The following is a 12,392-nucleotide window of genomic DNA, read 5'->3' as shown; positions in this document are numbered from 1 at the left end:
TGGCATATTGTTCTTCTGTTGACATTCCACATTCTGATACTAGCTCTCCTGCTCATTGCTGGTATGCACAGGCCTCTTCTCTGTTGAGCTCGATTGAGATTGACATTGATCATCTCCCTCCTTATCAGTTCTCTCTAAATGCCCCTGGTCATCTTCTCCCTTCTAGACAGAAGTTAAATGAGCATGTGAGACTTGTCATTTACAGACAGTATATTATTACTACCAGGACTAATCCTCATGGTGGCGTACGTCCAAGGATGGCCTTTTATGTGGAGCACTTTCTGGAGATCAGTGATGGGATTATTGTCCATCCTAGTTACCTTTCTCAAAGGTGGAGTCATGCTCTTCGTATCTCTTTGGGGTCTTTTAGAGTTGGTTCTCACCGTCTTCGTGTCCAGCCTAACCATCACATCCACAGAGTTAAATGGATTTGTAAGCTGTGTACTTTGGTTGAGGTCGAGACAAAGATTCATTTTATTTTCCAATGCCCTATCTTTTATGAGATCACAGGGAGATTTTATTGCTTATTCCAAGACTGCTTTTCTCTTACAACTTTCTTCTGTTATTATGATCAGTGGTTTCTAGCGCTCTATCTTCAAGAGGCCACTCTGCTCCATGATAGTACTCTTCAGTCACTACTTCCTCATCGGCATAGCTCGGATCAGCCTATTATTACTTTTTTTGCACCTTTATCTCCTTTACGAGGTGTGAAAAGACCGGCTAGTTCTATCAGTGGTCATTCCAAATCGGTAGACCTCGGAGTGGTTTCTTGAGTCAGCGATACTCCTCTATGAGTTCTCAGAGACAGTTCAGGGCTCCCGTTCACTTGCAGTCTTATCCTTTTGTGACTGATTTCTTTTTGCCTAGGAAGGACTCCTAGTCTTTCTCTTGTCCTCTCTCTTCTTCCGTTCTTCTTGTTGTTCGCTTTTCACAAACATTGTTTGGTGTTCCTGCTGTTGTCAATTATTTGGTTATAAACTCTCAGTCCACTAGACCCTTTATGGTCTTATGTTGGACATTAATAATGTTATCTTATCTACCTCAAAACCTCTTGCATTTTGACTTTTCTTGTTAGCCTCAAAATCATCTCAACGTCCCCCTAATGCAATGATTTTCTCTTCAATGTTCAAGTCTCGTTCATGGATTTTCATTCTCACTGATCTGATCTTATGCCTCCATACCCAAATCAGACTTCATTTAGGCGGAAATAATACTGGTTTTTATCTTGAAATGTTTGTTTCTAACTGCCATAAAGCCCAAGCAATGAAGATCTTGTGCCAAAATGATGGTGGAAAAATGAGGGTCTTCGTTCACTTGTAGACGAGCGAGTGGTGGAATCCACCACTTTCATGTCCACAAACGTTTTCAACATGGATTTGTTAACTTTTTTTCTTCATTCCCTTTTTAATTTCTATGACTTGAATCCTCATTTTGGAATGTTAGACATGGTGTTTTCTTCTTGAGTACAGGTCCGATTAAGGTGATTTCATTGACAAGTCGATCCTTTGATTACTCAAACCAAGCCTATTTTGGGAAGAAAAACTTGATCTCCACCTTGAAACCATCATATTTCACCACAAAGAGTCAAAACAAAATCAAAACTTGCTCAATACTAATGGGCAGAAATTTGAAGTCTGATGTCCATTGATGGGCATGAGAGTGGCGGAATCCAAAACCTCCATATCCACACCTTACTTGCCTTAAATGCAAATCAGAATTAAAGGGGCCATGTGGCAAGGTGAAATACATAAAATATAAGTCACATATTTTTATACTATAAGCCATATTTAATGTATATATTGTCGGAGTGTTTGAGAGTGGTTTCAGATTCATAGAATTATAATGGAGGTCCTATATTTTGGGAGATTCAAAAAAAAAAAGACTTGGCCAAATTTCTACAGTCAACATGCTTCCATCAGTGTTATTTTTTGAGTTAAAACTTACATCTCTTCTTGCTTTGCATCTTCACTTCATCTTTTTACACTTTAGCTAATTCATTTCATCACAAACCTCTTGACTTCAATTCCACATCCTCAACCTTGCTTTCACCCACATCCTTGACTGACTTGAGTCCCTGGCAATCCAAAGTTGCTCAAACTTACCTCTTCAACTTGGAGACTTCAAAAATTCTCACTGAAGTAAGACTGCCTGGCACAACTACCCTTCACTGCCCAAAGAGAAAAAAGGGGTTCCCCATTTACAATGAGATGATGGTGTGAAAACCTCACGACAAGGAGCACTATGAGAAAACCTCAAGACAAATCTCCCATAAATATTAGAGTAGCACAATGTGAGCATGATGGAGTAACCTCAAGTTCTAGTTTTGTGCAAAAGATCAACAAGATATGAAGGAAGCAAGTGATGATGGTATCCTGCAATCAAATTAAAGAGAGAAGACACTCAAGACAGCCAGAAGTCTATTTTTTTGCCTAGATGTTGTTGTCACCACCACTATTAGCCATCACATCACGTCATTTGCACTCATATAAATGTTGTTACAGGTGTTTCCAGTCACAAAAAGGATTCATTTTCAGTTTGTGAGCGCAAATCGTGTATTTTTGATCCGTTTTATTCTCAAAATCTACACTACTAGCAATTTTCTATTAGTTTCTAGTTTGCAACTATTGTACCAATGTCATGTCACGTGTGTTGAAAATATCATGCCTGGAACTATTGTTATAAATCAAGAATAGCTACAAATTTTCTAATTCTTATAAAGTTTCATCACTGGATGATATTGCTAAAATTTCAGCTAAAGGGATCAATCATTTCAGCCATTGTACAACTTATTCGGGTGAGATATCATGTGGTTTATGGCTGTTATAACTTTTTCAGACCCGTACAAAATCTGAATTGTGCAACTTTTTAGAAGGTGAAACTTGTAACATCATTGAACGATCCATTGGTATTTTGAATTCAAAAACCATGAGAAGTATTCTCAATTCTTCATACAGAGGAGGAACCAAGACATCCAACAAAAATACAGTGTAAATATACTTGTTGCAGCCCTTGGTATTGCCAGAGTTTACAAATTACGGATATTGGGGTACATCATATCAGAGAGGATCATCTTAAGAGTGAGTTGCATTCCTTGTCTCAATATCAGAAAATTCCTTCTTCTGACACCCAACATTAGAACCATTCATTTTCATGGGAGAGAACAACTTCAGAACAATCACTGAAAGTTGGTTATACGAATAATATGAACATTTGGGTACTGTTAATGTAAGAAAGCACAGCTGCAAAACTCGCCAAAAGCTGAGACGAAAAACTTGACACCTTAAAATTTTGCTTGAATTTAATTAGAAATGCATTTGTTTCAAAATTCAATGAGGGGATGCATCTAATGTGTACATAAAAGAAATAAGCTGTCTACATATATTTAATTGATTTAAAGCAAATTGGGTACAAAATGGCATCCCCATGTGAAAGTATGTCTGGTAACCTGATTGTCTGAAGCAAAATTAAAATAGTAAAGTGTGTTTGTAAAACTGAAAGTAAATACAACATCAAAACATTTTACATTTTCCTTATCCTAAATCTAGTAAAAACTAAGGGAGAAGAAGAAATAGAGGATCTAGTCCTAGGAGTTTATTGTGGTTGCACCTCCCCACTTGGGATGACAAGTTGTGCCTTGACCTCCATCTTGAATGCAGATCTTGACAGTGGCAGTGACTCCTCATCATCCTCAATCCAATGTGAATCAAAATCCGCCTCCCTACTCCTACATAGCCTGCCTCTCCAAATCATAGATATCATCCTTGGCAAGCAATGAAGGTTGCTCCTGCACTGTCCAATCACTACAAGGACCTATATTGCCTAGATCATCTGGACGACCTGATGTCTTCTCTACCTTCCTTATGCACAACCGAATTCACTACAAGGCCCCATATTGTCCAGATCATTTGGACAACCCAATATCTCCTCTACCTTCCTTATGCACAACCAAATATTATATTACAAATAAACAAGGTCATTGAGGCATTTCTTAGCTAGCTTATTCCTTTCCTTACATGTGGATGGCTTGGAATAAGCTCCAATTGCACTTACAATCAGATGAACTACAAATTATCACTCCGTGGTCAAAAATCGCTACAAATGACCTCGTCAAAGGTTGGGAGGGTATTTATTCACTAGTGAAATAGAAATAAGTCAAAATGATATTAGAATGAGCTTTTTTACATTCAAGGCATCATATTCTTCTGCTGTAGAGTTTTTTTCCAAAAATTCTGAGTTTTTGTAGAGATTTAATGGCGTAAATACTCAAAAGCCTGAAAAACTTGCAAGTTTTTTGGTAGTCAGCAAGCATTTCATGATCATCTATGCACAAAAGAATCAAAAGATAAAACAATGGTCATCAAGTATACATGTGATGTCTGCAAATCATATTCCCCATTTTTTCTTTGATGCAAGGAAGATATGTGCTGGGGTTTCACATAATGTCTCCAAGTTTCATCCAACTGCTGCATCTTATTAGCAAACTTACATCTGTTTTTTAACATCAATGACAAATTCTTCTAACAGATCCATACAGTGGGCAATGTGTTGTTTGATCATTCTAATCCACAATTGCTTGGGGGAAAGCAGTTCTGAGTGGTCGTTCATGTCTTCTTTCTGAAAATAGTGCCAAGGAGAAAACCTTTACCCTGTCCCCATTTCTTGCAAGCTGGAGGGAAAAGGAAGGGAAATAATTTTTAAGATTATTTCAACTTGGGCTTGGTAAGGTAATATTTAATAGGGGAACTTACTGTAATACTATTTTATTTAATTAAAGTGTTTCAAACAGATAATTATAAAAACCATATCTTTTAATACTTTTGAAGAAAATTATTATTGATACCCAACTTTGAAAGGTATATAAGTAGGGCACCTAGCTTCTTTATATATGCCATACGTCATTCACTTTTGCCTTTGATTCACTCTCCTCACTGAGCATTGCCACAGATTGGCAATCTCCTCATGATGGGCCACACTCCTCTTTAATGTAGCATGCGGAAGCCTGTGGCTCTGTGACAGGATGGAAAATGTTCTGTTGATGTGCTCTCCCTCTCTCTTCTGTTTCAGGGTACAGTGTAAAGGATGGAAGAGATTAGGTATTCCACATTATATATTATTTAATTGATGTCTTACTGATTTCAAAGAGTAGAGGACTCTTATTTCTACTTAAAGTTATCCATTGTAGTTTTATAGCTCTATTTTATTACAGAAGCCTATGGCTGCCATAATCAGATAGTTTCATATGTTGTCGATGTGTTATTCTGAAGGGATCTAAATGCACATTCACGAAAAACCAAAAACTAACATCAAGTAATAATCTTGTTGAAAAAATGACTGCCGGAATACCTTATTATAATATTTTTTCAGTCATGAATTTGTATAATATTACATTTGGAGGCTAGTGCAAAACTTCATTTACAGCCACCAGCATTCATTTACAACCTTTCCACAGTCATCTAGCGTGCTGTACCAGCACTGTGAAGGGTTACACCAGTCATAATCTGGTGTACGATTTTTCTAGGGTTATATCAGACATTTATAGTGCTATTCCTGACATTCAAAGTGTTAGAAAAACAGAAGGCCCTGCCAGCAGCCATATTGTATGTATCTCATCATCTGATCACATTTAAGGTTATTTTGAAAAAATTATAATTCTGAAACTTACTTCTCACTCGAATGTTAACATTGTAATCATGTTTTCACATTAAAATTCTTACTACTTTTCAATCAGCATTTATATTGCAAGTTAAGTTGGCATTCCAATTGTATTTATTTCAGAAAACTTTCGAAAAATAAGAAAATAGCAATAGTTATAAGGGACATTACAGAGTTTCACTTGTATTAGAAACATAAACTGAATACAAGAATTTGTTCTAAATGAAAAAATGGAACATTCACAAGCATGTATCATAAAATTTAGGAAAGAAATGTAACTGACTGGGAACTATAGAAGTGATTTGGAAACCGATGTGGACAACTATTCCAGAAATTTGTTGTGCAGCATATAGAGCTAAAACTGCCTGCAAGAGTTAAAAATTAGGACATATAAATAAAGATGCTGTGCACAACCAAAACAAATTATGATTAAATATCTATGGTTTTTCAAGTTTGAGTTTGAATCTAAATAAACTGCTTGAAGGGGACTCTAAACATTAAAGGGAAGAGGGAAAAAATGCAACAAAAACAATGTTTGCATCAGCAAGGTATTGTACAAAACCTTTAAGGCTTCATGACATTGTCGAATATGTTCCACTCCAACAAAGTTCAGACCGTTAGAATGTTCAAAGACATACCATAATAGAATATCTGCTAACTTATCATAAGATATGAACAAACTATTTGTTCAACACTCTGACCCTAGATCATTAAGCAATGACCTGACCATTATGTGTAAAATTGCCTACTAGAGTTTATCCATCTTCAAAAACTACTTGTCAATTCATTCAGACTAGAAGTAGTGTTTGATCTAACTCCAACAAGTAAACTTTTACATTTTGGATTACATAATATTTTACCATCTGATAAGTTTTGACCAAAATAGAGTACCATTGAAGCGAACTCTTGGACATTACAACTTAGCAAATGATTCAATTTGAACTTATAAATATTATTTATCATTAATAAAGTCGCTTTATTAATGATAAAGTTGTTTAATAAATGGAGCCAATTGATTTTAAAAGTGTATTAAATGTCCTTTTAGTACCCCTCAAGTCGGGTTGTAAACTTTCTTCAAGTGATATAATCTATGACTTCAGCCTCTTGCTTATCAAAAAAAAAGTGTATTAAATGAATATGATAATGAGAGGACCTATTTAATATTTTCCTAACTCAATGTGAGCATATGAAAAGAAAATAGCATTTAATGATTTAAAACGCAAAAGCAAGTGTTTAGCATATGAAACATATATAAGACAAAAAGAAAAGCCGACTTCATTATTAATGAATACTTTTGACATTGTTTGGCATTAAGATCATCTTGGGAATTGGTGCGAGTTCCAAGGGTTTCTGCAATTTGGAGTGATGTGGGTTTCTTTGAGGATTTAGCATTTCAGATGTTCAAGTAAACATTGAAAGTTGCTATAATGTGGGCTTCATTCTAAGATCCCATTCAAAGCTTACAGGTGAAGAATCGGCATAGGGTTTGAAACAGTTTGAAGGGCTTTTAATTCCAGAATTCTCCATAGGTGCCCAGCAAATAAAGAAATGCAGCTTCAAATGGAATTTGTGGTGAATTTGAAGTAGCCGTCCCAACATCACAGCCCACATGACTCATACAGTTTAGACATCCAGCTTATAAGACCCAACGCATGTCTACTTGGGGTTCCTTTATCATCAGGATTGACATCCAAGTATATTTCAGTAAGGTGCAATAATCTGAAGCAAATTAGTGTTTTTGAATTTTTATGAGCTGCGTTTACATCCATGTTCATGGTTAATGCAAAATTTCATTTCTTAACTTTCAATAATTGCAAATGTTGCCATGCTATCATCAATTGATTGAATAAAAGATAAATTCCTGCCAATATTTTGCAGGGGTTAAATTCATTTTTATATTGTCGCTTAATAGTAAATATTTATTTATTTATTCTCAAAGAGCCAAAATACACAAACCCTGCAAAAAATAATCAAAATTCAGATAATAACAAGAGTGGATAAGGTTGAGCCAGCTGGGCTCATCACATTGTACAAGTTATTGTATAACTAAATTAACTTAGAAGATCTTTTAATGCACAAAAAATCATTGAGATACCTGATCAATTGCACATATAGCAGGTACATTCATATCAAACAACACTTGATATATGGCTTCTCTTAATTGATGCCTAGCAGCTTTGTCAGACTCTGTATCTGAACAATCACATTTCAATAAGATGTTCAAAATAAACATTTATTTATAATGTAAACAAAGTTGGATGCATAAAGTTGCAGTACTGTAAATTAACAATGAAACGTATTATCACTGTAATCTAACATCTATAAACCTCTGCATTATGTCATTTTTGACAAACAAGGAAACATGTAATACATTATCAAACACAGGTTAAGCAATGAAAGGACGGATGAGCTGACTAAATTGTTGGCTGTTGATATGTAAAAATATTTTCTCTAGAGTGGATATGACCTTGCTACAACAACTTGCCTCTCTGTACCAATCTGATCACTCCGTCTTGCTCCCTCAACCTAAAATCAACTCAGCTTGAGATCACCTAGCCTGGATCTGATATATGATGGAAAATGCAGACTAATGATGACTTGAATCTAGAATATCCCACGTGTGTCTCAGGGTGCTCAGCCAACAAAGCTACCAGCCTTTCACATGTTCCAGTATTTTAATTTTCTGCAATGTAGATTGAGTTTTCAGGAAACCCAATATTCTTTCCACATTAAGAAGAATAGATACATAAAATAAACAATCAAAGGCACCCTTGAGATTGTGACTAACCTCTATAACCACAAATTCTAGTCTAAGCTGAGAAGCCACACTTTGGCTTATAGAGCCTATAAGAGGGATTTTCATACAGGTAACACACTGTTCTCCATGGAGTTTCAGAATTGAAAGTTTCAAAAACTGAGGACTTACATAGTGCTTTTAATCGTGAATTTGGGGTTTGTTTTTTAATTTGAATGCAGAGATGTTCTGGCGGTTTTGGCACAAGACTTCATGGCATTTGTATGGGCTGATTTTTAGATTAAGAAAAGGTCAACCCCCTTGTTTTGAAGAGAAAGTGTTGTTATTGTGTACACAGTAGAAAATCCTTCCTGGGGTTTTTTACTCTGCATGGGCAACCAAGTTGGAAAAGGTTTTGGATCACATTGCTGCAGGTTTGATTTTTCTAGATTAAATCACTTCATTCTTGGCTGGTCTAGCATATCTAGGGTACGGTGTGACGGTTATGAAGGCTAACAATTGGGTTTTCTGGATGAATATTGCCTGAGGAGGTGGTGCCTAGTCATTTAGCATAGCGAACAGATGTTTGGAGTAGGTTTTGAGATCAAAAGAAGTTGCTGTTATATATCGAGCAAACCTGCCTTGCACCAGTATTGAAGGTGTTGACTACCAGCAAGCTTTCCTGAGCAAAAAACAGATTCTACATACCACAAAGTTCATTCCATCATCAGGTTCGTCCAATTATTCATTCCACAAAGTTCTTCTCATCCTCAGGTTCTCTCATTTCTCTGGTCCATTAGGTGCATCAATAGCTTCTTCCAGAATTAAAGCATTTCTGCTACTACTTCCCATCTTCTTACCACAAAAGTTACATTCAAAAGCTCTATGTCCTTCGTCACCACACTTAAAACAAGTACCTTTAAACCAAGATCTATCTTCCCTGTTTCCATTATTGTTATTCCTAGAGTAACCAGTATGATTACCACTAGAGTTATTACCTCTTCCTCTGCTTCCACTATCTTCTTTCCATTCAGATTTGCCTTTTTCATTATATGTGCTATCAGATCTGCTACTTTCCCCATAAGATCTTCCTCTACTTTGCTGAAATCTTCCACCTCTTGTCCTTTTTCTAGGCTCTTGTTTCTTTGCTAACTTTCCTTCAGCCTTTAAGGCATACAAATGTGCCTCCTCAATAATTTTCCATCTTTACAAAACTGAGTTCATCTTTTATAGAAGCCCTTAAACCATTCAAGTATTGAGCAACTTTCTCAACTTCATCATCAACGGGTCCGGATCGAATGTCCAACTTATAGAATTCCTCGATAAAATCTTTCACAATCATATCTTTCTGTCTAGAATTTTGGATTCTTCTCAACAAATTAACTTGAATCATCAGCAAGAAGCAATAACTTTTTTAACTTACCAACCATCTTTACCCAAATCTTGATCATTTCTTTTCCTCTTCTTTGTCTATCAATTTGCAGGTATTCCCACCAACGAGATGCATGTCCTTTCAATTTTGTAGCTGCTATCCTCACCTTATTATCATCAAGAATACTTCCATAATCAAAATACATCTCAATCTCAGATATTCAATCCAACACAGCATCATTGTCAAGTTTCCCACTCTTAAGTAGAAAGTTCAAAAGTAGGTCTTGAATTTGCTCTTGCCAAAGCCTTAAAGAGCCTTTCCTCATCTTGTTCTTCTTTAGGTTCAAGATTAGGTGTTGTTGCTTCTTCTTCATCACTAACATGTTCGAGATGTACTCCTCTTCTCTAGGTTGTTTCAACAGCTTCAAGTCTAGCTACGATCTGTCTCAACATGTCCATAATAGCATTGTCAGCATTTTCTTAACCTCGAGCCATTTTGACAATAGTTCCTGCAATAATCGTAACCCTCTGCAAGTTATAGGTCAGAAACCAAGTCTACCACCCTACAACCAATCCAATCAAGGTTCTCGACGATCCCAAAACTTCGCAAACAAAGAAACCTTCGCACTGATACCACCTAGCATAAGACGGGAGGAGACAAAATCCACTCCCAAGCTACCCTTGCTAGAGTTACACATGGAAGCCAACCAATATAGGAGAAACCACATGAAGTTATAGAGATATCAATGCAAATATGATGAGACAATCTTCATTCAACATGCCACGCATAAGGCCTACCTAGTTATAGCAATATACATCCAAAATACAATCTGTGAGCTTCAGAGCTCAAGCTTACATATGCAAAACTTAGTAGTTTTCCTTCTATCCAGCTTCATTATGTTTTCCCTAGTCCTAGATCTTCAACTATATAGCCACTGAGATCACAAGTCAGCCTGTCAAGAAGAGTATTACAAAAATATAGGTCTCGCCCTAAAGGAGAAATCACCAACCTTAAAATATAGCAAATTAATTTCTACGAAGACAAAGATAGGTCCACATGTGATCTAAGAAGAGATTCGCACAATGTAACACGGGGACGCATCCCCCTGCAAAATCCGGGCCATCTCGGAGACGAGGACATCCCCGAGACAAGGGGGACGGCGTCTCGGCATTTCAGGCGGCGACACTCAGAGCGCCACCATTGTCGGAGATGGCGAGACGTCTCCGAGACGGGGAGACATCTCCATGTGTGGGGGGTGCGAGGGGACACCAAGGAATCTCCTTCATTGTGGGGAGCCGCCTGGACGTCTCCCGTGGCAAGCAAAAGAGGCACTTATAAAATTAAAAAGATGAACTCATTCTTTTAATGTTTTAATGTTTCTAATTTTATGGTATTGGATTGTGGGGCCGATCCATTCCTCCTCCTTTGTTTAAAACCCTTCTATTCTTCATTTTAATTCACATTTGCATATCTCATTGTTTGCAACAGCAAGAAGAAGAGTGAAGAGTTGAGATAAGGGTTTGTGCAAAAGTGAAGAAAGTGTTGGCAAGTGAAAAAGGAGAGCCTAGGAGCAACAAGAAAAAGAGGGTGGTTCCGAGTTTACCGAATCTTGTTGAAGGAGCTTTTCAAGCAAAAGGTAGGGTTTGTAACTTATTTTTATGATTTTGAAATGCATGTTTATGAATGTTTTCGTTTGTTTAAACAACTTCTATTATCTCTGGACTCTTTGAAATGTCTATTTTTGTTTGTTTAAACCGACAACTTCTATTCTCTTTCAATTGTAGTTATAAGGAAAAAAAAGAAAAAAGAAAAATTGACCTCCAATGGTTCCATAGGATTTGGGCTATTCTGAGTTGATTTCAGTACGTAAGAAATAACAAAAAAAGTTAATTTTTTTTTTAATATTAAATTATTAATAAACAATAAGCCTTGTCTATCCCGATTTTTTGTTCTTTGGTTGTAACTTGTTTCATTTTGTTATAGTCATGATTATCATTTATAAATTTAAATAAATTATAATAGATTAAGATTCTTGATGTTTTAGTTTTACAGTTTTTTTATTTAGCTTTATTAACTTTTGTTTTTTTCATTTTGTGAAATGCAGTGTCACAATGAGCTCCTTCATTGATACGCATAGTGATGATGAGATGGAATTTCATTCAAATAGTGGCAGTGAATCAGAATATGAACCTAAGCCTGAGGTTGGCGCTGAGGATGATGATGACACCATTGAGAGGGGTGACCATGAGAGTGACATTGGGGTTTCCGTTGGGCCAAATCAGCAAGGGGCCCAAACTAGTTCCACGTCCATGGGTACTAATTTTATACTATCTGGTACTCCATCTATTGATTGCCCCTCCCCAGCTTTGGCAGAGTGGACTACGGGTAAGTTTGATTCAAAATCTCCTTTAAAACAATTTGCCACTAGAATAACAAGCGAATTAGGAACATGTGGAACAAGAAAATGGAGATGCAATATTTGTGGTGAAGACTGGTATGGTAGCATCACTAGAGTGAATGCACACTTCCTATTTTGTACAGGTAAAGGTGTCTTACCATGTAAGTTTTTGGCTGAATCCAAAAACTCGAAGATTAGAATTGAATTCAACAAGCTTTGGGGAGTTCCAGAGGACT

At 36.6% G+C, this 12,392-nt stretch overlaps 1 protein-coding gene across 3 annotated transcripts in view; it reads right to left on the bottom strand.

The window, feature by feature from the left end:
* Positions 1–12,392, bottom strand: part of ARP8 (actin-related protein 8) — a 251,172-nt gene that overhangs the window by 138,285 nt on the left and 100,495 nt on the right. For all 3 annotated transcript variants that reach the window (XM_089790365.1, XM_089790359.1, XM_089790357.1), the window contains exons 6-7: positions 7,748–7,845; positions 5,936–6,017 (exon numbers count right to left, since the gene is read on the bottom strand). In XM_089790365.1, the coding sequence (XP_089646491.1) occupies positions 5,936–6,017; positions 7,748–7,845 (180 nt within the window). The remainder of the gene's footprint in view (positions 1–5,935; positions 6,018–7,747; positions 7,846–12,392) is intronic.

The sequence above is a fragment of the Cupressus sempervirens genome, chromosome 1, assembly GCF_028749045.1.
Source record: "Cupressus sempervirens isolate cs-2001-9-10 chromosome 1, ASM2874904v1, whole genome shotgun sequence".
Taxonomy (NCBI): Eukaryota; Viridiplantae; Streptophyta; class Pinopsida; order Cupressales; family Cupressaceae; genus Cupressus; species Cupressus sempervirens.
Note: the sequence above shows the minus strand (reverse complement) of the source record. Positions and strands in the feature narration are given on the sequence as shown.